At 40.0% G+C, this 26,449-nt stretch overlaps 1 protein-coding gene across 1 annotated transcript in view; it reads right to left on the reverse strand.

Moving 5' to 3' along the window:
• KDM7A (lysine demethylase 7A) overlaps window positions 1–26,449 on the reverse strand; it is an 84,178-nt gene that overhangs the window by 23,267 nt on the left and 34,462 nt on the right. The window contains exons 3-10 of the mRNA XM_067536035.1: window positions 20,233–20,350; window positions 19,163–19,323; window positions 10,540–10,681; window positions 10,093–10,279; window positions 9,349–9,511; window positions 7,707–7,794; window positions 6,866–6,972; window positions 94–185 (exon numbers count right to left, since the gene is read on the reverse strand). Of these exons, the coding sequence (XP_067392136.1) occupies window positions 94–185; window positions 6,866–6,972; window positions 7,707–7,794; window positions 9,349–9,511; window positions 10,093–10,279; window positions 10,540–10,681; window positions 19,163–19,323; window positions 20,233–20,350 (1,058 nt within the window). The remainder of the gene's footprint in view (window positions 1–93; window positions 186–6,865; window positions 6,973–7,706; window positions 7,795–9,348; window positions 9,512–10,092; window positions 10,280–10,539; window positions 10,682–19,162; window positions 19,324–20,232; window positions 20,351–26,449) is intronic.

The raw sequence follows: 26,449 nt of genomic DNA on the forward strand, positions 1-26,449 counted from the left end.
ATAAAAATGGCAATACACTTTAAAAGGACTCAAACTTTCATGTAGTTTTAAAATTAAAAACAATTCACTAAAACACCACACCAACCCACTTACTTCTTTTTTCATCCATAACTTTAAAGCACTATGTAAAGCCTTCACTCCTTGCACTAAGAAGTTCTGGGGCTGGAAACCATCTTCCCTCAGTTCTGAAAAGGACACAGAGGTTTCAGTTTATAAGCATATGGAATGTAAAACCACAATCAGATGCATACCTCTCAACCTTTAAACCTGCCAATGTATTACACAACAAAACAAAACGTGACAAAACTGAAATGTAGTACCTATATGTTTGTGCACTTCAAACCATAAGAAAGAATGTTTTAAAGTACAGAATCTGCTTTTCAAGGATAGCTTCTTACTGTGTGAAACAATTACATGAGTTTTGCAATGTGTTGTGGGTTGCTTAGGGCTAGGGGGAACAACATGTAACAGATTGCAGAATTGGTTTAGAGAAAAAATCCTTGAAGACATTTTATGCTGAAACAATCTGTAGTTTCTAGTTCACCACAACTCAGGTGTTCCACATTTTTACTATTTGGGGCTACAAGACGTATGGTGTAGTTGGAGGGTCTCTGTACAAAATGCCTCAACTAAATTCATGCAGCCTATCTTCAGCCACATAAAATTCATACAATTTAAGCCAGATGCATTCTGCCACCCCCAAATCTGTCATCCTCCCACTTAATGCAGCACACATGTACACACACAATATTAATACAGTCTCCCCTAAAGTGACTGCAACCCTCTTCTTCATTTAAGGATGGTAGCTGCTGTTGCTGGGATGCATGGACTCCCAAAAGGTGCTACAGCTCCTGGGAGTCACTGCTCAATCTTCCCTTTCACTCCCTTCCCTGTAGCAGAAATGCATGTGAAGAATGAAGAGCTGATCAGAAAGACTCAGCAGGTTCCTCCTCCCTTTCAAATAGGAGAGTAGGTAAGGAGGGAGGTGGCTACTGGGCCAAAACCTTCAAGGGGAAGAAATGAACAGATGTGGTCTAGAACTGCTGGGCTCACTCTGCTCCCTCCTCCTGTGAATAAGGTGTGGGTTCAGCCATTGGTTTTTTCTTCTTCCCTTCCCGATCTGAAAAATTCCTTTCAGCTTCAAGGCAGCTGTTTCTTCCTTCCCAGGATGCTCTCCCCTCCTTGAGGGGTGGAGGTGAGGAGGAAAAGAACAGGGGGCCCCAGAGGCAGAGCAGGAACATCTCTGCCCATCAGTCATCCCCTGAGAACAAGGTGCAGCAGCACAGGGAGCCTGCCTTAACCAGATGTGATGTAAAAAATGCACAATGTATTGCATAATGCAGTACAGTTGAGAGCAATCCATCATTTTACAGTTCTGATTATGACGGAGATCAGTTTAACGCATGCTGCAGCACTATAAAAGTACTATAGTACTATAAAAGTATTATAAAAGTACCTCTGTCCAGCAAGCTGTACAAATTAGTTTAGCACTGAAACCTGGCATAAAAGATTTCAGCTCAGGTAGTGTTCTCATTTTTCTGAAACTATGTTTTTATTGTCATAGCAATGACGGAATAAGCTTCATATATGAAGAATGTGAATCTTACCAAATCTTAGTAATATTGATCCATGAAAAGGCAAAAGATCAAAAAGAACCTCATACCCAATGGCACACTGTTCTTTCACAAAAGGAATTTTAATGGGATACAAAAGGTGCTTCTACCTTTTGCTCACTGGCCTGAATCTCACACAAACAAGCCCCAAAAATTACTTTCAGTCACTATCTAATTACCACTTGTTTGCCAATGAGCTGTAGAAACTAAGCATTCTCCCTATGCACACCATCTGCTAGTCACGCTATTAAACACTTTACCTTTTTAATTGGTTCAGACCCAATTACACTGGGATCTTCTCCTACCCCAATCATCTTTTTGCTCTCAGACTGAAGGATGGACATCCACTAAAGGATGGACAAGTTTCCAATGTCCACTTGGTACACTGGTCTCACTACTGTTGCAAGGAAAAATATATCTTTCTTCCACAAATCAGCCTGCACTGTAGGCCTAGTAATCCATCGCTCATAAGATGGCTTCAGACTGGTAAACCTTTCATCTAAATGAGTCTCAGCAGCGAAACTCAGACTTCCAAGCCACAGGACCTAGGGTTCAACCAGTCTTCCCTCTAGCCATAGTCTTCAATCTCCACCTCTCTTGCTGTGTCCTGAAGCAAAACATTTATTGTCTGTTGCTTTAGGCAGTAAGAAATGTGAAGAAGTGTCGGCTACACTTTACCCAACCCAAGAATGGAATTCAAGGGCACTGAAAGTCTATCCAAAAGAGGCTCCTGGTCTTTTTAAACGACTGGGGAAGAGTCAGACCTTGCAAAACAGTCACTTGTCCTGCTGTTCCTCTGGAGTGGGAATGTATTTTGCATCCCATGAGTCCTTCATCATAGTCCAAGAAGGTGCCATCAGGCTCAAGTCTCTTCACCCAGCTCCCTCTCTGGTGGCTCACGAGAAAGTGACTGAGGAATTAGAAGTACAGAGTACCTCAGCAGAGGCATCAGCTGCATCTAGTTCTCCAATGCAAGAGGTTACAGAGCACTTCAAGACAACCAGAGAAGCAGATCTGTGAGAACTAGGTAAGCTGGGTCTCAGTGAACATAACCAGTGTCAACAGAATCCAGTGGAGGAGTTCAATTGAGGGTCTGCTTTCAGGATGTATATTTGAAAAATTTGAAAAGTTGGAGACAAGATTTAGGGGTTTCTTTAGGAGATAAGTCATTTTCTTCAAAGTTTGATGGCTCTGGGTGTGAGCAAGTATGATCTGATACCTATTAACACTATACTGAATTCCAAGAGAGATCATGCAGTAGTTCTGCCTTTCTCTGATCTATGTTCTTTCCATTACTAGCACATCATTTGAATCCTCAGAAATCAGGAGAGGGAGCTTGCCTAAAAGGGGCTGAAGAAAGAATGCACTAAAATTTACCAAGGAAATTCCTGAGCACTATTAGAAGACCCAACAGGACTTTGAAATTCAAAGATAGCATTAGAGATAAAGAATGCAAATAGAAGGAGCTGCAACATCATTTAGCCATGGTATTAGCAAGTCACTGCACCTTTTGTTGAAGTAATCTAGAACAGTGGTTCTCAACCAGGGATACGTGTACCCCTGGGGGTACACAGAGGTTTTCCAGGGGGTATATCAAGTCATCCAGATATTTGCCTAGTTTTATATAGTATAATAAATATTATATAAATATATTTGGCCTCAGATGAATCTTCACCAGTGTGCAAGCACCATAACCTCAGGAAATACTACTCAAAATGATTCAACCTTCAGGGTTGCAAGAGCCTAATATATCAATAAAAATTGACACTGGCTGTCCTAAAACTCTAAGCTTGTAGCTGCAACAGTGTCATGGCAGGGAATAACTGCTTGCACCACTGAATTTCACTATCCAGGGTGCAGATGTCCATCTTGTCACAAAGAGTACTTCCACAAAAAGGAGCTCTGACAGACTTCAGCAATGGATTGTACTATGCAAAGATACTACTGTTATCTTGCAATGAAGTCTCAGCTGAAGATCTCAAGCAATTCAATCAACATTTACTGTTGCCACTGAGATGCCTCATGTTCCTCTTCAAATGCGGCACTGGGGTGAAAAGGGATGCTTTCAGTGTGGAACTGCCTGGACTCCGGCGTCTATAAAGGATGTGTAGCAGTCAGCTGGATTTCTGTCTCCTACAGCTGGTGTTTTTGCTGAAGCAATGTCATAAATGCTGTGGGGATGAAGCAAGGACAAATTTTCAATACCGTGGCTTCAATGTAGATGGCATAGGTTACTTCAAAATTGTAGGCAAAGCTAAGCTGGTTGAATTCAGCAGACATCTTGGACTGTTTTGAAACAAGCAGCACCAAAATGGATTCCTAGTCTGCAAAACACAGGGCTTACCTCTCACTTTTGCTTCCAGGATGTTACTGCAGTTGATTAAACCAAAGCTTCAACATAAAAAAATGACAAAAACTGTATGTGTTTTGGGCAAGGACCTGGTTCTTTATTTACAGTGTAAAGCACATACCATGCATTGGGGTTCTATAATAATTAGTAAAAGATTAATTAGCCACTTCAATAAAAGGCCATCTAGAAAGTGGGGAGACAAAGGAGTGGAGGTCTGATTACAGACAAAGGTAGAGTGGAGCAGCAATCGTTGACAGGACCCCCAGTCATAACTCCTTCAGGAAGCTTCCTTTCTGACAGTCACAAAGGAATTAGGTTGAAGGTTATACAGCTGAGTAGTGGCTGGTGATATGTAATTGATCAGGAAAGTGCAGATGCAGTCCTTGTGATCTGATCTCTACTACACAGAGGACCAAGGAGGTCTATGAAACGAGAAATCCCGGGGTCTGTCTCTTGGATCAGAACAGCAAGAATTTCCATTGTGAATGGAGTCTTGAGTACTCCCCTCAGTCCAAATAGTCAGACTTGGGCTACCGGGGCTCATGGTAGTGCTCTACATATAGCTGTGTGTAGATGACGCTTTGAAGTTAGGACTCAGGCCCTGAAGCCCTCCCACCTCCTTAGGCTTCATAGCCTGAGCTCCAGCCCAAGCCCCAACTTCAAAGCCTTTTCTGCCTGAACTCTGCTAGCCCTGTCAACATGGGCTGGGAGGCTTGCTGCCGCAGGCTGTGTACACATACTTTCAGAGAATGGGTATGTCGTCCAGAGTCAGGTAACACCCCCCGCCAACCCATCCACCCACACCCTCCACCTCCCTCTTTTTATTAATTATTATTATTATTATTATTACCACCACAAAGAATCAGGAGCAGAAACTAAAGCTTCTCTTTCGACTGAGTGGATGATTGTCCCAAGGGAAAGAACTTCTGTGTCACTGTTCAGGATAGTTTTCCTTTTCATTAGCTCTTCAAAGTTAGTAGATCGGGCTCTTTAAAATCTTTGAAGGAGATCTTGTTTAAAACCTGAGCCACTATCATTTCAAAGATGTTCTTGAGTCTCTTAGGGAAGTGACCCTGAGTCAGAAGGATTTGTCTTATGGGAAATGTCTATCTGAGACTGCCCCTCTGGGTGGTGTTGAAGATGGGGTAAGAGAATGTCATAACCACACTGGCATGAAAGTAAGACTGATTTCCAGTATGACTGGAAATTGCAACTGCAGCTAAATGAATGAAGCCCTTCTAGCATTTCTAGATAAATTTAGTTAGACATAAAGACTAATATATCTTTCTAAGTTTTTCTACAGTCTCAACAAAATAATTCACCCTCAAAGAAAGCCTGAAGAGGGTTTCTCTTGAAAGAGATGAACCAAAACCTGCAATCACACATTTGTCCAAGGGTGTTAGAGAATACGGACCTGCCAGAGAACTGATATCATAGGAAGCTCTGCAGATGCAACCTAATATTGTGACAGAAGGCAGCTTTTTCTTCGCATCCCTCTTTCCAATTGTGACGGGATCTTTTCTGAGAGTATATGAAGGAGTGATTGATTAACAGGGTCATATGAGTTGACAATAAATGCTACTTCAGCAGATAAAGGAATGGATGAGGATCCTAGGCTCCTCTCTTACAAGCTCTTTCAAACTTGCAGTCCACAAAGAATTGTGAGAATACTGTTTCATCTAAAGGGAACAAGATCTTGGGTAAAATTTTCAAAAGTGCTGATATAATTTAAAAGCTTAATCCCACTGACTTTCAATGGGTTTAGGCTCCTAAATCACTTAAGTGCTTTAAAAAAATTTTATATTTTAGCATGAGGGCAGTCAAAGGTGAAGTTCAAGAAGAGTGAATCAATTTTGAGATAGGAGAACCTGGCTGACCAATGGATTCCCATGAAAGGGGAAAATGTCAATAGAAGAGGATAAGTGAAAAAAATGGACTTTGTAAAAGTGACATCTCCAAGAAAGCTAGCAAAAAACTTTTAAAATAAATTTGTGCTGGCTGTGTCACTAGAGGTGGAGCTTATTGCTTCTGCAAAGCAAAGAGACAGTCACCAGAAAAACAAAAACAATATTCTGTGCAAGTTACTTCAGCTCTTTAAAGAGAGTTACACTGGATCAAAAATTTCTTCTCAAGCACTTAGTTACCACAATAAGCACTTCAAGATGATAAAGTGAAACCTTGACTTCTTAAGTCTCTTTGGTCAAAGTCAATCGAGAATCTCATCAAGACAGACAATGGGAAGAGATTTACAGAGATATATAATCCATGTTATGTATCCCAAGTGCTCAGTATCTGGAAGGTACCTCACACCGAGGCAAGCCAGAGGAGTTAGAACACATTCTACAACCCTCAGGTTTAACATGGTCCTTTCAGAGAGCAGGGAACTAATTCTATTAGATTAGTTTTAGCATTCCCAGTAAGATCGTATTGTGTCAGGATCTTAGATACCCAGTGTGTTCAAACTTAAAACGTATACTGTTTAGAGAAATTTATTTTCACTGGCCAATTATGCTGTTGGCATCTGAAAAAAAATTCGACATTGAGTTTCAGTTAAGATACTAAAAAAATATGCAAGAGTAATCAATTTATACACCTATACTGCAAGTTCCACTGTTAGTCAATCTTCACAGTAATTTTCAGAATTACCATTTACTGAAAGTAAAAATGATTAGATCAAGAACTGTAACACTGCAGCATTTTCAAAATCAAAAGAACAGATTCTGGTAAAGAAATTATACAGGCTTTTCCCAGTTAGGAACTCAAGCTACGCAAAAACTAGGTTCCCCAGCTCACCAGATTTCCTTAGATTGCATGTTTGTCATGAGATGGAGACCATGACCTTCCCAAGGTAAAAGAAAAAGCCAAGATGCTCAAAATCTTATTAAAACATGAAATTAGTTACCTTTCAAAGTTTCCAGTAAGTTTTTGGCCACAAACCAACAGATGGCTTCAAAGAAAGGGAATTTGAAAAGATCTGGGGTTTTTAGCCTTTTCTCCATTTCATAACACCTAAACAAATAATTTAGAAGGATTACTGTATGTGTACATTTTAGAATTAATCAATGCATTATCCAACTATCCAACTCGTACAATGATCAGAAAAATAAAACAAACAGTCCAGGAAAAACCAAACCAACCAAGTACCACATAACCAAGCCCCACCATGACAATATTCGGACAAGACTGAACTATGATCTTATCCAGGCTCTGACTTTATCAAGTTTGATGGCTGCACTCGCAAAAATAAAGATGTACTTCACACAATGAATTTGTATCCTAGTTTTAACAGATGGAATTTTATCAGGATTCCACTGCAATAAATAAAAACAATATGTTTAGAAGACAGTTCCACATCTTAGACAACAACTAATAGAGCTGTCTTGACAGCAATCCTGACTGAAGGTTGCTCTTTTCAGCTCAGAATTTCACACCTGAGTTTGACCAGTCTTAGTATCTCTCTCTCTCTTTTGTACTAATATCCAAAGTAGAGCTTGTTTGATTTTAGGATATAATTAAATGTGGGTAGACCATTCATTCTGCTTTGGAGACCATTCTTGTTGACGTGAAATAGATCAAAGTCTGTTTCTGGCACAATCTAACTAAAAAAAGTCAGTATTGTCCATTACCAGAGCCTGTCTCCATTTAACCGTATTTAACAAGTACAATGAAAACTATCTATTAAATAGAAGAATGCCCTGCTTGTGGAGGAAAAGCTATAGTTGAAACAGACAGTTGAAACTAACCTGAGCTGCATGCCAATATTGAGGTTGTGCAAAAAGTTCCCTCCAAAAGCCATACAGTCCTGAGATGTGAGCACAGCATGAATCCAGCCTGAATTAACAAAAACATTAAACTTAATATGCATCTACATTACAAAATGTTGTACCTGAGTGTAGGGAACAAAGATATCAATTGTGTGTATACAATGCCAGAGCATGACAATTCACATTTCAGCAAAATGCAAATCTGAATGTAAATCTAAAATCTAGGTTTGTTTGTGTTTAAGTTAATAGTAATTGCAGATATTATACCTGTCCAAGACCTTTTTGGTTTTAAAACCACATCCCTATTAAGAACAAAAACATTTCCCCTGTGTGACAAGCCCAGAAAACAAAGGAAATTGACTTTAGTTTAACAGATTATATACAAAGTAATCAAAAGAAAAAATTATTTCTCTCTAATCTTTCAGTTCATTGTAATCTTAGGTGTTACTTATAACAGTAGATAAAACATTCAGACAAAAGCACTGGTTTATCTAACAAGTAATTATAGCCCTATTTAAGTTACTCAGATAAGAATTAGAATGTACTTCCACTAATTATCCTAAACCGTAGCCATTATAAGAGCCCAATGAAACTATGATCAAATTAAAACCAAGACTAATTACTCTTACAGTACTAATTTGTCATATAATGGAAAAAATGTTCTCATAACACCACAATTTAATATCATGTGCACAGGCCAATAATGCTATACATTTCTAGCTAGCTACTACTGAAGCTCATAAATAACTTCAAATAAGCACACAAACGTATATATCTATAGCTTCCTATTTAAAAGTGGATTTAGTTTAAGTTCGCCTTCAACAGCTTTAATTCAAATAAGCAGCATAAACTCATTTTCCCTCTTCCCAAATCATTCAAATCTATAGGTGTGTACTACTGGTAGAATCAATTCAGCGAAGTTCAGTCAACTGTTCCCAGACTTGCTGCTAAATATTAGGGAAACCATTTAATCTCTTCAAGTACTTATCTGTGAGCAACTTTTAATTTCAGTCTTTGAAGTTCATATCTGTTATTTGCTCCTTGTGCAAGAATGGTGTCTTGAACTATGTTCAAGTGATGCCCTGGAGCATACCCATTAAATGCTACTTATCCAAATGCAAGTTTAAATTTGAATTACACTCCATCTGTGAACATATTTTGGAGGCCATCTAACAATCACAGGACATGTCCATTTGTACCTGGACAGAGAGACAGAAATGGCCAAAATGTTGCACATCCTTAGAAGTATTAAAAGTGACTGGACTGGAGGAAACATTTTCAATGTTTGGCTGCAGAAATAGCTGGCAAATCTCTATCCGTGCTGTGAAGTTATCTAACTCCAATCTTGTCTTTGTTTCCTTAAACATTACTTCTATGAATCAAGTAACAAAACCCCAAGTCAATTTCTTAAACTGTCCAATTCTTGTTAAACATTTTAAAGGGCTGATACTTTGCTCTTTTAGGGTACCAATTCCAAGTATTTTTAAGAAAATCTCTTCCTCAAACTTTATCATTTTTTAGATATTCTAATTTAACGCATATCTCTTGATATCCTGAATTTTCTATTGACACAATATAAGCACACAAATTGCTGAGGGGGGAAAAAAGGTAAAAATCTTACCTGTAGGAACAAATAAGGTATGTCCTTGTTTCACCACACATTTGTAACATTTGTCTACCTTGTCCCCAAAATACACTTCACTCTGGGTGACAGAGGAACTCCAAGCTTCATAGAGAGCCAGATTTTCATCAGTAGGTTTGATCAAGTAGAAGATCTTCTCACCCTGTACACAAAAAAAATCCCATATGAGGTATAGTATAACTTTGGACTCATTTACAGAAACAATATTATTGTCAGGCAAGCCCTGTAATCTAATGGCAATACCCTATGGCATGTGAGTACCCTAGGTTTTCCAACCCTAGCATTTAATTCTTTGGTCTGCCAGAAGCTAACACTGTAGTACATTCCCCCCTTTTTGGGATTGTGGGACAAGGAAAATGCCACATTAAGGAACAATTTATTAGCTCTGGAGGAAGTTGTGTCAGTCATCGTCAGCTACATGACTGCAGCAATTCAGAAAGCTGTGTGAGCTAATGTTAGAGAAAAGTTCTGTTTGTAATGTCATTCATTTTCTCCTACCAAATGCTCAGGATAGCATCCATATATCTGAGAAAAAGCTCAAAGGTTGCCATTTTCATTCTAGGGCTCAACTTGTACAGTAATCCTCCTCTGCCTCCTTGTCAAGCGAATAATTTCATTCAAAATACATGAGGAAATCCCTAAGCACAGGTTTCTTTAGTGGCAAGAAGATATACACAGGACAGAATCTTTTTTCAAGAATTCAGGAAGTAAGGACTTTCTTACCCACAGAACATGGTACCAGACTGATGTGCCCCCAAAATCAATATGAAAATCAGTGTAACTGTCCTGAACTCCCATCAAGCAATATTTCTGAACAAAAGGCTTGGGGAAGACGGAGTCATCTGGCCAGTAGTTTTCCACCCATGAAAGCTTTGTGGCTATGTCAGGGACTTCCACCAATTCAGACATCCTTAAAAAGTAAGTGCAAGCAACGGTGAGAAACAGCTTTAAATGTTTACCTTTCCTAAATCACCACTAAACTGTAAAAATGTTTACTTCTATGATTTCATACTGTTCCCAAATCCCAACTCACAATTTTCTACTAGAGACCATTTCATTTATTTTAGAGTACTATTTACTTACACTTCTAAATTTACTCTTTGTTTTAGCCAAAACCACTTTCTACTTCAAAGGAGTCCAAATCAAGTTGTCTCAAAGTCATTTACTCACTTTGTGTCTGAAAACTCCAGACTGATCACATTTAATACTTTTGGTCGATCAGGATTCATGAAATACTTAATATAATTATGAAGCTTCATTTTACTGTCTGCCTGCCTTGCCACATCGATTACATCTATCACTTTGTCACCACCTGTAAATATAAGAAAATTAACATTTTAACAAGACAGATATTTAAAGTTTTCTGTGAGATATGACAATCCATTTCTACACAAATAAACTCCACTACTACTCACCCCTCCTCAGAACAAAGAGGGACAAAAGTAAAGTTAGATCTTGATAAGATTTTGGTTATGTTGCTTAGGAATATAACTGAAGCTAATCTAAAAATAAAATAAGCTATCTTTTCTGTGGTTAACCAAAAGGAAAAGGAAGAGCCTAACATGATTGTGGTTGGTTCATATACTTGGTTTTGTGGCTTCTGTCACAGAAAAGAAGAGTTTGGAAGATAGGAGGATATTATCAAGAATACATTTATTTGCATATATTTCTAAAGTGGTTATCACCACAGTATGTGAGGACCCAACTCAACGTCTACTACAAATTCTCTACAAGCAATAATGACGTTTATAGCTCTGATCCTGCAAAGGTTTAAGCATATGAATAACTTTAAGCATGGAGTAATCCCACTGGACTTCTTCTGTGTTTAAAGTTACACACATGCTTAATTATCTGCGGGATTGGGCACTATGTCTATGGATTTTCTTCTGAGTATTTGTAGTGATATCTTGTGGAACTAGGCAAGTAATGAATGATCAAGTTTCAGAATCAGTAAATAAGGAAAGACACATTTAACTACCACCATGGCATATTACAGAACATTTTAACTCTAAAAGGCAAGGCTGCCCGTGAGCCTCAGCCCAAAAAGCGTTAGCATAACTCTGCATTGTGAAGGGCCATTAAACAGAAAATAGTAGAGGCTGAGAAAGATACTTAAAGTTCCATTAGTTAGTGTTATAGTTCTGTTAACAACACTGAGAAGATGCTCAGACAGACACCATTTACATTTCTTGCAGTAAATATGCGCACACAGCTAACAAAGCGCACTGATGTGTTCTAGTGCTAATGATACTCAGACAGCTTTTCTATTTCTTGGCTTCACAGTAACAGGCACATACCATATATGGTATTCCAATTCACATCTGAAGAGAGGGTTTCTTACCTTGTACAGTAACTGAGGTTCTTTGAGATGGGTATCTCTATGGGCACTCCATTTTAGGTGAATTTCTGTAGCAATGCCATTTGGGTCGCACATGCACTCTCCCCATTTTGCCCCACTCCTGACGGCTACATATAGCTGTATGACCAAACCACACTTAGTTCCTTCTCCACCACAGAATGCATACCTGAACTTTGAAGTAGAAGAGAGGAGGGCGGGTAGTGGAGCACCCACCGGGACACCCATCTCGAAGAACTTCAGTTACTGCACTGTTACTTCTTCTAGGAGTGTCCCCTGTGGGTGCTCCACTTTCAGTGACTGTTGACTGGTGACCTTAATTGGAAGAATGGGGCTTCAAAACTGGTTCTGAAAGTGATAAGACAGCAAGTCCTAACTGAGCATCCGAGGTCTAGTCTTCCTCTATTGCATATTCCTCAATGAATGTGTGAGCTGATGCCCAGGTGGCTGCTTTACAGATGTGCATGATGGGTACATTGTTTAAGACGGCTATCAAAGTGGAGAGCGATCTGATGAAGTGTGTTCAAGCCTCCAGTGGGAGTTACAGATTATATTGGTGATAGCAAATATGAATGCACCCAGAAATGTATTTCAAGAGTCTCTGCTTGGATATGACGGATCCTTTCGATCTTTCCATAACAGAAAGGAATAGCTATGGTGACTTTCTGAAAGGTTTAGTATTTTCAAGATAGAATGCTAATACCTGTCTAATAGCTAGAGTGTGGAACATTGCTTCTCATTTGTTCTCAGGAGGTTTAGGGAAGAATGACAAAAGGTAGATGGGTTGATTCAAGTGGAATAAGGAAGGTATTTTAGGTAAAAATTTAGGATGTGGTCTTAAAGCGACCTTGTCTTTGAAAAAACAAGTGTTCTGTGGCACTTTAAAGACTAACAAATTTAATTTCAGCAGGCATAAGCTTTCGTGAGCCTCAGCTCACTTCCTCAGATGCAGTAGGTAGAAATGATACAGAAATGGCTGCACCTGAGGAAGTGAGTTGAGGCTCACGAAAGCTTATGCCTGCTGAAATTAAATTTGTTAGTCTTTAAAGTGCCACAGCACTCTCGTTGATTTTGCTGTATACAGACTAACACGGCTACCCCTCTGGAACTTGTCTTTGAAGAAGATTGTATATGGGGGGCATGCCATGAGACCCACTAATTCTCTCACTCATCACACGTATGTGATGGCAACAAGGAAGGCCACCCTCAATCAATTGGTGCATGAGTGAATGTGTCGCCATGGGTTCAAACAGGGGACCAGTGAGACAGGGCCCAGAGTGGGGTGGGAGCTCGTATTTCAGGAAAGAGATTCCAAATAACTCTGTGGAATAGTTTAATGATAGGATAGGTGAAGATTGAGAACCTATCAACTTTGTGATGGAAAGCAATGATGGCTGCAAGGTGTACTCTAAGTGAGCTCAATGATAGCCATGATTGCTTTAGCTCCAATATGTAATCTAGTACTAGTGGTAAGGGGCAGGTAAAAGTCGTGGCTTGCCTGTTCTAGCACAATACATGGAATCTCTTCCATTTGTGCAGGTAAGTATAACCTGTAGTCAAACTTCTGCTGTTTAATATTATGTCCCTTATACCTTCTGAACAGGTCATTTCATTGTCCTGGAACCATGAGGAGCCATGCCTTCAGGTAGAGGATCTCCAAGTTCAGGTAGCAGACCTGGCCTGCATCCTGAGACAGGAGATGTGGAAGAGTGATTGGTGGGCATACTACCATCTTCTACAGGTAAGGGGACCAAGTTTGTCTGGGCCATATTGGAGTTATCAAGGCGGCTCTAGATTATTTGGCCTTTATCTTTATAGCACCCAAGATAACAGGGGATAGGGGGAAAACATATACAGAAGAAGCTCATCTTATTTGATGAGGAAAGCATTGCCTGGATATCGGGACCCCAATCCTGCTCTTGAGCAAAATTGTGGACACTCGACATCCTGGGCTGCAGCAAAAAGGTGTATCTACAGGAAACTCCAGTGTCTGAATATATTCTGTAGGACCATGGTGTTTATTTCCCACTCATGGTCCTGAGACAATTTTCTGCTTAGTGCATCCACAGTGGTGTTCTGACATCCTGGTATATAGGTAGCTGATATGTTGATGTTGTGATGGATGTACCAATTCCATAATCTTAGTGCTTCAATGTAAAGGGTATGGGACCTTGCTCCTCGACAGTTTATATAAAAACGCAAGCGATGTTCTCTGTCAGTACCTTTATGGTATTGTTCCTGATCAGAAGTAAAAAGTGTGAGCATGCATTGCGGTCTGCTCACAGTTCCAGTAGGTTGATATGCAATGTTGACTCCTAGGGGGACCACCTGCCCTGGATTGTGTGATTGTGCAAGTGTGCTCCCCAACCTAAAAGAGAGATGTCCATTGTAAGCATCGCTGACAGAGGGAGTTGTGTGAAAGTAACTCTGACACACACTGTGGGGTTGAGTCCCTTAGTGTAGAGAACTTTTTACTTTGAGTGGCATCATGAGACACTTGTTCAGACTGTGTCTGTGCAGTATGTATACTGCCCTGAGCCAACCCTGAAGACAATGCATATATAGACTGACATGCCCTATGACAAATGTGATTGCTGCCATATGACCTAATAATTGTAGGCAGGTCCTGGCCAATGTCTGTGGGCTGGTTTGTGTTGTGGCAATCAGATTCACTAGTATAACAAATCTGTGTAGTGGTAATGAGGCTTTGGCCTCCACTACATCAAGGTGGGCCCCAATGAATTCCAGTTTTTGTATGGGTATCAGCGTTGATTTTTGCATGTTTATTTGTAGCCCAAGTTGTGAGACAAGAGCCATTGTCTTTTAAGTAGCTTCTAACGCGTCTTCCTGGGAAGTGGGATTTGAGTAGACAGTCGTCCAGGTACGAAATATCATGACCCCTTTGCTTGCAGAGGTGGGCCAACACCTCCGCAAGAACCTTGGAAAACATCCAGGGAGCCATAGAGAGGCCGAAAGGCAGTACTTTGTACTGGTAATGATCCTGTCCCAGAACAAATCTGAGAAATCTCCTGTGTGATGGGTGTATGGTGGTGTGAAAACATGCGCCCTTGGAGGTCAAGGGCCGAGAACCAGTCCACCTGTTTCAGTGCTGAGATTCTTGTTTGCTAACGTGATCATCTTGAACTGTTGAACCCCCACAAACTTAAGTTCCCATAGGTCGAGAATGGGCCTCCATCCCCCACTCTTTTTCTGGATTAAGAAGTAGTGGGAATAAAAGCCCTTTCCTCTGTCAGTACTGATTCTACAGCATCCAAGTTCAGCAGGTGGTTTATTTCCTGTCATATAAGGTGCTTGTGAGAAGGATCCCTGAAAGGGACAGGAAGGGAGGGGGTAAATGGAATTGAGTAACCTGTGTCGATAATATCTAATACCCATTTGTCCAAGGTGATGGTCTGCCATACTGTGTGGAATAGGATCAGATGGTCTACAAAAGGATGAATGGTTGTTGATGGTTTCAGCAGTTAGAAATGTGACAGACAGCTCAGGCCCTCAACCAAACCCTCAGAATTGCTGTTTCGAGGGGGGCTGCTGGAACGGCTGAAACGGGAGTGGTCTACATCTTGTAGGCATCTGTCTACAATTTTGTGGGTCATATTATCTCTATGATTGGACATATGGGGCAGGGCTTGTTCATTGTGCTGAGTGATATTTCCCTGACTTCCTTCTTTGTGTAGGTGTATAAATGTCTAAAGACCAAAGAGGTGCCCTGGAATCTTTTAGGATATGGAGGGATTTGCCAATCTTGTGTGCCAACAATTTCAGGCCCTCAAAGGGAAGATCCTCAATGGTAGAATATGCCTCTTTCGGAAACCCAGAGAAGTGGAACCACAAAGCCCGTCACATAACTATGGCTGTAACAATGGATTGTGTGGCTGTGTCTGCCGCGTCCAATGAAGCTGTAAGGTCATCCATGCAAGATGACGACCCTCAGAGATGACTGCTTTGAATTGTTCTTTTTTGCCATTAGGGACGTAATCAATAAACTCAGACATTTTAAAATAATTTGTGATATTATATTTGGCCATCAGTGTGTTGAAATTTAGATTCTGAATTGCAAAGTCACTGACGAATAGGCCATATGGGGTGGTTGTGGAGTGGTGTGGATTGTCCTATTCATTCACGATCTTTACCACCAATGAATTCGGTGGGGGATGTGAAAAGAAAAAATCCAGACCCTTAGAGGGGATGTAGTACTTCTTGTTCACTCTTACAAATCAGTGGTAACATTGCAGCAGCCTGTCAGATGATCTTCACTGGGTCCATGAATGCTTCATTTAAGGGAAGCACAATCTTCAATGAGGTTGATGTTTGTAAAATGTCCAACCGTTGGTGTTGAGATTCTGCAACCTTTTCCAAGGTTATCTCGAGCAAGACAGCAATCCTGTTAAACAGCTCCTGGAATTGTATAAAGTCATCAGCTGTTGTGGGTGGTGGAGGTATGATGGCTTTGTCCGGAAAGGACAAAGATATTGATTGGTGAGGTGACCTACTGATCCAAAGTCTCCTCTGGAGGCTTGGAGGGTCCACCTACCGAGGCTGATGGGGAGCATCTTGGTCTCTCCCTGTGGGTACTAGGAAACGACAGAATGCTGTTGCCTCTACACAGCCCAGAGATCCTAATAAGACCACTGAGGCGAGAATGGCATTGATGATGGCATTCATGGATGTCAATACCACTCATGGGTGTCACCCCTGGGGTGATATCTGGATTGTTCCAGTGGACCTGGTCTGGTGGTTGTCTGAATGGGTGAAGAGTGGCATGAGGAGTAAATGTCCCCTTCCTCATCATCATCTTCCTCACGGGAAAAAAGCAGGCCAATCTGGATGGTGGTGTAAATTGGTATGGTACTGAGCGTGCCAGAGTAACATCAGTAGCAAGAAGGGGACAGTCTGGGGGTGCAGAGACTATCAGGTCTTTGTGGAAAAAGAATTATTGCATGTGTGACCATCAGTATAAGGACGACATTGCAGGTGGTGCCACTGAAGTTGTAACAGTTGTTGGTACCAATGTGGTTGTGCTATACGCTATGTGACCAGTAGGTGGTGCCATAGATTGCAGCGATGCCAAGTTGCCTGGTGCCACATGCTTAAGCGGCTCCAGTCGGTATCATGAAAGAGGATGTAAGCTTCTCTTTCCCACTCTTCTTGCAGCCTGCCCGCTTAGGGTCTTTGGCTTTCGCAGTACCAGAGGATCCCACTGACTTGGAGGTGCTCAACCACACCGCAGTCAGTACCGAGAGTGTTGGACAAACTGGGGACCACTTCTTTTTAGATGGTAGGGGAGGTTGTTGCCTGCTTTTTGTCCACATTTTTTTTTTAAGACTGCAATTTCCTCTGAGTGTGGTGGAGAATGTCTGCTGAAGGCTGTCGCTGGAATTGGTGGAGACTGGGGTCTGGGAAGGGTCTGGGGTCAGAAACTACAAGCAGTGACTTTTCCATCAGGATAAGTTTCAACTTAAGTCTCTTGCTTTTCTGGCCTCTGAGGTATGTGTATCTCGTCCAAACAACGGACACACCGAGAATGTCTGTCACAGGGATTACCTCCTGGCAAGAAAGGCATCATTTAAATCCTGGGAACATGGGCGTGCCCCTCTCACTATCATTCCCCCAGCTGAAGGAGGTTAAAGTTACACTACACTATAAAGGGCGAACAGAATCTTAACTAATAATAATTTAAAAAATTAAGAAAATAAACAGGGAGAGAAAAGGGTAGCTATAGCTAACTAACTCTACTCAAGCCATACTAACACTGACTTTAAGAGGTAAGTCTGAAGCAAGCAAAGAGGCGCTGCTGTGGCTCCACTCATGCCACGGGAGGTTGAGAAGGAACTGAGGGCAGTTTGGTCGCAGAGTGCTACATAGCTGCCAAGAATGGCGCGAGATGGGGAGAGCACCCATGTGACCCAAATGGGCAATGCTACTGAAATTCTCCAATCAGAGGTGCAGGGACACACATTCACCCTGTGGAGTACCCACAGGGACACTTTGAAGAAGAACCAGGGAAACTGATGGGCCAAAGTGTGTGGAAGTGGGGGGGTGGATTATCTTCTGCCCCTGAATAGCCAGACTTCTAAAATAAAGCCATAGAATTGTTGAAATACCAGCTATTCTTCTGAGCAACCATGAGCAATCAATAAGGGGACTGAGCTTGCTGGTAATCAATACATGGTCAGGTCATTCAGTATACTGACCATCCTGCATTCCAGTGGAGTCTTAAAATGCTGATCAGCACAAAAAGTCCTGTTTGTAGTGCAGTTCAATATGCTACCCAAAGAACACAAGAGATGATGCAAGGTGCACACACAAGCAATACTGCAGCTGGCTCAGTCTCACTGAACTACACGTTCAGGCAGCACTGAGGTGGTCAGAGACTGCCCAGCAAGCCTGATGGAACACAAAATGCTGCTGCTGAAGCTATGGTGCTCCCTGAACTCCTCCTCCCACTCCTCCAAAGAGCAGGAAAAAAAGCTTATCAAGGGAAGGATAGAACAGACAGAGGAGGCAATAGTTTACAGATACAGGAGAGGTGAGGAGGGAGGGAAACTGATCTGACCGTGAGCTTCCAGTCTTGTTCTGTTCCCTCGTCCCCCCAACTATGAATATTTCTGTTCAGCAGCTCTGCCCCTCCTTAACCCCTCCCATCTGAAGCCTAGGGTCTGCTTCTCTCCTTCCTTCTCAGGCTGCTCTGCTTCTTGGAGGTGAAAGAGCAGAGAAGAGCAGGTGGGTCCAGAGATGCAATAGTTGAGAGTCTTTGGACCCAAGCAGCAGCTATAATCTCCATGTATTAACTGGGTGGGTGGGGGGACTGTATTTTGGGACAGCCTGAGATGATATCAGCCCTCTCTCCTTAAGTTCACACCCCCTGGAACCTCACAAGAAGCTCAGGCAAGGACCTCCTTCCCAACACCCTAGACACCGCGGGTAGGAAATCCTACATAACCGAAAGCTTTGTTCTACAATGCACCCTCAGCAACAGATCTCACTGTATGACAAACCATTTTTAAAATCTGTAACAGAAAGCCCCCCATTCCCATCATTAGACTGTTACAGATTACAAAACTTGCTTATCTGATTCACAGTGAGAAAACATCTTCAAAAAAACATTACAATCTGTTCTTTATGATGTGTTACAGAACAAAAACAGCTGTCCAACATTTCAGGCATTTGTCACACATTCTGATAGGCATTTTGATAGCAGATGTGAATGTTAGTGCTACAGGCACACATCTGTCACATGCATACCTATAAACGAAACCAAAGTTGGTAGGTCTAATTTACCCTTGCCAGCCTTCTGGAAATAACTGTTCAACTTAGATTACATACATGGCATCCTTAAACTGCTGTAGCTGTGCAAATATTTGTTGTATTTAATTCACCATGCTAAAGCATTCACACATATTTCAGGGAGTCCCTTACCTACATATCGTTCCACATCCAAAACAGAGAAAGTAGGGGGAGGGAGTCTGAGCCCTAGGCCATCTAATTTAGGAACCATAATAGGGACATCAAACCCATGTTTCTCCAGGTATCTTTGTGTCAGCTGGCAGCCATGCATTTTCAAAATGATTTCATCAGCACTGGGGGGAAAAAAAATCAAAATATTAGCACTTAAAAAACAGTAAATCTGTTTGAAAGAAATGAACAAAAAAATTGTTAGGTTTCAAGGAAACATCTTATTGGAGCTATATAGCTAATATAAATCAAATTAAGTTAAGTGAATACAATTTTATTAAATTAAGCACTCAACATGAAGTCCAGCCTGCTGGTTACATTTAATTAAACTAAAAGACAACAAATTTAAAACCAATCAAAGAAGCACATTTTTATATGCATAATTAATCTGGGGAACTCATTGCCATAAAATGTCATTGAAGCTAACAGTTTAGGAGGATTCAAAAAAGGGCACTTATATGGATAATGACAACTTACTAGTATATTAGGATAAAAAGCATTTTCTTTTAAAAGGAGGATAAGTCATCATGACTGAGAGAGTAAGGCAACCCTTAGCTGCTGAAATAGAGATGAAATTTCTTCTATGACCAGGTTATTACATAGCTGTACACCAGAGGATCTCTCGTCACCTTCTTCTGAAGCCAATCTGGGACTAGATAAACCACTGTCCCTATGCTTGTGATCTACACTAGAGAGAGAAACTGGGAAGTGATTTCTGAGTCTCTTGTCTCCTGGACCAGGAAAATGTTGAAGAAGCAATACACCTAGCAATGTGGGGTAGTAATGATAGACTCCATAGGAAATTACACCCATATGTAGTAATTTGATTGATGGATGCTTCAACAAGGTGCCTTGAAGGCATATATATATGGATATGAAACACTGGATGAAAAAAAACTAGATCTCAGGTATGGAGCAAGGGTTTTTTGGGAGTGGAGTTTTTGTGGAGGCATCTTAGAAAGACCTTTTGGACATGATCAATACCCAAGATTTTCCCCCTTTTTGGGATTTGACTTCTAAGCAAGTTTCCATACCTTGGGAATGAGCGAGCCCGTAGTTGTTTAACAAAAGTCCGTGTCCCAGCTTGGACTGGTTTGGAACCATCATCAAATTCTGTGTAATCATGTCTGTGCCAGTTCCTCCTCTTCTTCACTACATTTTTTTTAAAGGATTAAATTTAAAATTAGTCAAGGTTTATGGCATGGGTCAGACTGGTTGCTGTTCCATCAATGAATCAGGTAAGCCTTTGATCACATTATTAAGACTGGCAGTCTTTATTTTTAATTCAGTTGAATTCATCTGTTGCATAAACAAAGTCTTCTTTAAAATATTCTTGTGGTAATAATAAAATATTAATCCTTTGCATTTCTATAGCTCCTTCCATCTTGGAATCTCAAAGCAGTTTATGAATAATTATTTCAGATTCAACACTCCTGTAATAAGGGAATACAAACACTGACAGCCTGAAACTTGCCCAGAAAATTAAAGAGGAAGCCTACAGCAGAAACAGGAATATAATTTAGGTTTCCTAATGCTCAATCCTACATTTTAATCAGAATATCCTCCTACATCTTCAAGATAACTCAATTATTATTACTTAATATTTATATCCCATAGACCAATACATCCCAATAATCCTGACTGGGGGCTCCAATATGCAAGCAGTTTGTATAAACGTATGAAAATCCAGTCATTGGCTATTTTTTAAAATTGCTATTTTTTTTACTCAACCCTCATCCACTTCATCCTGTCCTCCACCCCGATCTGTTTGCCCCATCCACTGGTTACATCTTGTCTTTTAGATTGTAAACTCTTTTGGGTAGGGATTTATTATGTTTGTACAGTGCCTAGCACAAGGAGTCCAGACTCGGTTGAAGCCTTAGGTGCTACTGCAACATACAATCATCGATGTCCAAGTGTATGATTTTATATTAATAAAAAAAAATGATAAATAGATGTTCTCTTGTAGTTTTGGGCAATTGACTTTGGTTCTCTTCTACTGGCTTCATGATATATTCATACAAAGGCTTTAGACTTCTAGAACTAAAAATAAATGTAAACTAGAAGTTTCCATACAAATTGCTTTGCTAGTTACACCATTACAAAGCACAGGTACGTTACTGAAAAAAATATTACAAAGTCACAAAGGAATTGTATGCAGTCTCCCACGTCAATCTTTTTTGAAATAGATAAATTTACTTAATCTTAAAAGCTTCCCGGTTTTAACATAAAATGATCTAATAGCACTTGTCCTCAAACCCATTTAATCTTTTCAGGAATTACTCTTAATTTCTATCAACCACTTGGCACCATAATTCAGACAGATGTAAAGCTATGGCTTCCTTTAGAAGCAACACAAGTTCATCCATGAATTTGATGGCAAAGAATACCAACACATCAGTAGCACTTTCTACCAACACAATACTGTCTCTCTCTTGCACTCAGCTTCTATCATTTCAGAGGCTGAGAACTCCAACTACATTCTCAGCAAAAAGGATCATACTGCATCAGCTTGGAATGAACTTCTGTTGAGTTTAGCCCTAGTTTTTCATGGCCTTTTTGTCAATCTGTAATGTACTGACCACCACTTGAGGGAAGTTGAAAAAAACTTAAAACTCAGGCTATGCTTACTTTATTCTGATTAATTCTAAAACAAAAAACTATGCCAAATTGTGCTCAGTAGTATTTGATAACTGCTAATGAAGACAGCTTTCCCCAAGATACATAACTGAGACCAAGTCTGCAATGTAATCTGCTGAATAGGAAAAAGCTCGTTACTTGCCTTCTCACACAAATAGTGTCTCAAAAATTGAGACAAAAAAGCCTGGCTAACAAGATCGGACATCTAAACCATTTTATTAACATGATATTATTGGATCTTAATTCAATCCAAAACAAATTAACTCCCATTGCAAACATTAAATAAATTTCGGATGAGCTCTTGTAAAAAGTTCATATTGCATCCAGATTGCAATAAAACCTAGCAAGACGACACAATTATATTAATAAAGTGAAGACCGATTTTTTTAAGCTCTAGATTTTTTTGCTGCTACTGTTTCAGAAACACCAGCTGCTGTCCAGAACTGACTGACAGCTAATTAATCTATTTGCATCTCCCAGTTGTTACACATGACAAGTAATTATTCCTAATGATATATTGTTTTCTGTAGAGGCAACAAACTGTACCCTTTAAAAGACACTTAGGAAAATAAATTGACTCAATTAAACATGTGACGTTTATCGTGATTTGCTAACCTGAAAATCAGTGTTTTAGAGCTAACTTAATGAGGAGACTATTCAAATAATATTCAATAGTACTTCATAAATAATGAAGCCAAGTTTTAATTAAGTTTCCAAATCTACTTCCTCATTCATAAATATTTGGTAATGCAACAAATTAGTGGCTAATACTCTGATTTGCAACATACAGCTCTTCCACTGAAATTCACTGAGATGGAATGATACACTGCAACTGAAATAATACAGAAGTTGCATAATACATTTATTTTTACAGTGCAGAACTGATGTTTAAAACTAGTTGTTAACATTTGAGAGCTGGGAATTAATAATTTTATTTCAGTTCATTCTTTTTCACCACTTGGTACTTTGGAAGGTACATCATGCTTCCTCAAGCAAAAGAATACAAAGCAGGATGAAAAGTACCTTCTTTATTTAACTGTCAAGTTACTTTTTACAGTTGGTAAAATCAAGACACACTGGAACAATATAAAAGCAAGAAAGAAAATAAGTAACTTCATTGTTTAAAAAACAGATTTCTTGATTTGTGTGATTTAGAATGGATGTTATGTAAAAAGGTTCAGCTCTAAGAAGTGGAAGGAAAACATCTTTTTCCCTCACCAATGCAAACTGAAGAAAGGCACAGCCCACAATGATAACACTAAAAACAGATGAAGCAAATCCATTAGAAAAGCAGAGATGGTTTAGTAAAAGGAATGACATAGAATGGGCCAGAAGTTCATTTTAAGATAGTACAGGGGAAAGCATTTTTTAATTTTAATTTAATTGTTTTAATTAAAATTTTTACATTCTGCACACCAGGCCAGTAACCACTTCTGACTAACTTATGTAAACACACCTTTACTATTCTTACCTACCCTCCAATTACTTCATTTGACCTTTTCCTATTGTCTCAGAAAAATCACAACCTAGATTTTAGACAGGAATTGTCAGTGTAATTTGTTTGTACAATGAGGATTTAACCCTGTTTGGGGTCTTTAGGTGCTACCGCAACAGAAACAGCTTGGACCTATGGGATTTGAGAGCAGGTTAAAACAAGATGAAAAAAGTAGCATGCCAACCATGTTGCCAACATGCATGATATTTAGTGTTTTTCTTGGAGCTCCTGCAGTCAATTGGCAACATGAGAGTCTTGGCTTTCTTGTAATAATAATTGAAAGGGTTCGAGCCCTCATGATTATGGAGATAAGCCTGGAATCATGACACAAGTGTATCCTAAAGATTCCAAAAACAGTATGCAAAGAAAAAGAGCCCTCAATGTATTAATTTTAAAAAACACTTTAAGCACTCATGATTACTCATTTTTTAATGTTTCAGGTTGGCCATAATACATCCCTCAACCAACACATTTGCAGTTCTCTACATGCTACAGAGTAGGCATAGGAATATGATATGGTGGTCCACATTTTCGAAAACAAATATGAAATCTGATAAGTGAACAAATCTAGGTTCCATGTGGATACTCAAACTGTACATTGTGCATTGTCAAGCCAGGAGCACACACTTGAAAGTTTGGGCTCCTACATACATGGCTGTATGATGAAGCCACTGTTGACCTATTGCTTGCTCTTTCAGCATCAGAAGCTGATTTAGTTCTGGCTGAAATGTGAAAAGTAAATTGAGTAATTTTCTGATATTAGTAACTTTGATCTTTAGATCTTTAACTACACAGCAGAGTTCCTTTATATGCTGAAGTCTGCCTTCATTAGCATAATGGCTTCTTCAGTGGGCTGAAAGTCAGCCTTAACTGACATTTGGTAATATGGAGTTCGCACTTTTTTTATACCGTTAGTCTTACAAGTTAAATTGCTATGAACAAACTTGTAATGATTAGGTGGGAAAATATCCATAACATATATACCCCCCGGAACTGCTGATATACCTGGCCTTTTAATCTGACTGTAGTTGCGTTTAAGCCTTTTTCAAAACACTTTGGAGAAACATATTTCAAGTAATAGGGAACGTAGCACTTTCAAAACATTGTTTAAGGAACCCCATCATCCGTCTTTCCCCTCCCACTTAAAATGTAGATGCTTAGAGTGCTGGCTACCTTAAAAGAACAGCCATTTCTCCTAGCTGATTGCTCATCAGTTATAACATTAGATCCAATAACTGAAAGGCCAAATGAAGATTTCAGCTCCAACAAACAAAAGCCATGTGCTGAAGAATAGAGATTTCACCTGAAGTGCCTAATAAATCTAGATGATTTACCCACTTGAAACAATGTGAAGCAACCAGGATAATTTTTACCCTACATTTTCTTCTCTTTCAAAGGATTTCCAATGCAAAGTTCACCCTTATCCCTATGTCATACTCCTGCACTAGAGTTCAGTGGAGGTGCTTGAGCTGTAATCCCTTCAATATAAGTGAGGGCAATAGACATCTGCTCTGGCCTAATTTTTAGGCCCAATCCAGACCCAAGCCCACCCAACCCAAGACAGAGAAGGTTGGGTCATTTTCCGATCAAACTCTTCCCTCCAAAACCTGAGACAAAACTGCCAGCACCTCCTGCTTGTTAGGTCAACTCTCCTCCTCCGGCCCATGGGTTCAGTGTAGCAGCGGATTAGCAATCTGCATCTACAGTCTGCTGACTGCCACCGCCTGCTATGCTGTGTGTGGTGAGAAGTGCTGCAACTCCTACACACATTTACTCCACAGCACACAGAAGTGATAACAGCTGGCAGAAACAGGGCACACAGTTGCCACTGTGTTGACCCCACGGACAGAAGGGAGAGGTGATGTGACCCTAGTGGGTCTGGCTGTGTTCCCATCCAATCCAGACCTGACTGACACTTGTAGTTGAGTCTCACTGTGTTTAGGTTGGGTTGCAGAGCTCTAAGAATGGGGCTGTCACAGCCGGACATTCATAAGGAGTACTTCAGTTTGGAACTTTTTCCCCCCCTCCTTGATTTGGCAAAGCAAGGATTTATCAGTCTAGGTAAACTACAAAGCCCATTTTCCTCTCCACCTTACCCCACCCTGCAAAAAAAAAAAAAAAAGCCACCATACACATACACATTCAGACAGAGGATGGGAGAAAGTTGTAGGAGATTAGTGGGTATTTCTGTACACTGTGTTGTATTTTGATCCATAGGACAGGTGCACAGTGATAAAAGATTAGAGAACTGATAACCACAAGTGTTTAAAAAGGTATGGTTTTTAGCCCTTAAATTAACAGTTGCTAATCCTGAAGTTATCCTATACACTATAAAAGAGATTAATTTTCCAAAACAATCAATCAGAGCTGCAACAACTTTAACTCATCTCTAATGTTGTTAGTTGAGGAGCAGTTGTCTCATCCATACAGATCAGAAACTCTAGGAAAGGCAGGCAAAGCTGGATTCTTAGGATGTAATATCCATATACCATCCAGATAAAGATCAGTTACCCAACCTCTCAGCAATCTCTCAAATATCCTCTGGGAAACTAGTGGAAGAGGGGAAGGGGCAGGAAATCAATGCTGGTAAGATTTTAGAATACAATTCATAACGCCACCCAAAATGTCTTCCTAGGTGAGATCTTAACAAGAGAGTTAGGCTTTAAAAAACCCAAATCAGGAGGTTATGTACATAAGCATTACACAAGATTTACTCTTCGCCATTCAATATTCTTCTCTCTCCATTATTAAAATGTTTTAAGCATTACGCACCAAGATACATACCTCTTTGCTCTTAGGGCTGAATGAAGAAGGAAAACCTGCTCTATCCCTTGTCTGTGAAATTTTAATATGCTCAGACAAGGAAAGCATATATACAGTTTGCTTCCAATGATGCTACTGTTTTCTTTTGAAAGGAATTTGAATGCCTTTTATGTTCCTCTAAAACAAATTTAATCCCAACACATTAAATTACAAGAAGAGGAACTGATTTAATGATCCAGAGTATTTCATTTTGAACATTTTCTACAGACCAAATAAAAGTTTAATAGGAGCCAGTTTCCCAGAAAGCTAGGGTAAGAAATTATACAAACTTTACTGTATTCAGAAGTCATCCC

This window comes from Emydura macquarii, unplaced genomic scaffold, assembly GCF_026122565.2.
Source record: "Emydura macquarii macquarii isolate MOO-44397 ecotype Brisbane River unplaced genomic scaffold, CSIRO-AGI_Emac_v2 contig_3530, whole genome shotgun sequence".
In the NCBI taxonomy this organism is placed as follows: domain Eukaryota; kingdom Metazoa; phylum Chordata; order Testudines; family Chelidae; genus Emydura; species Emydura macquarii.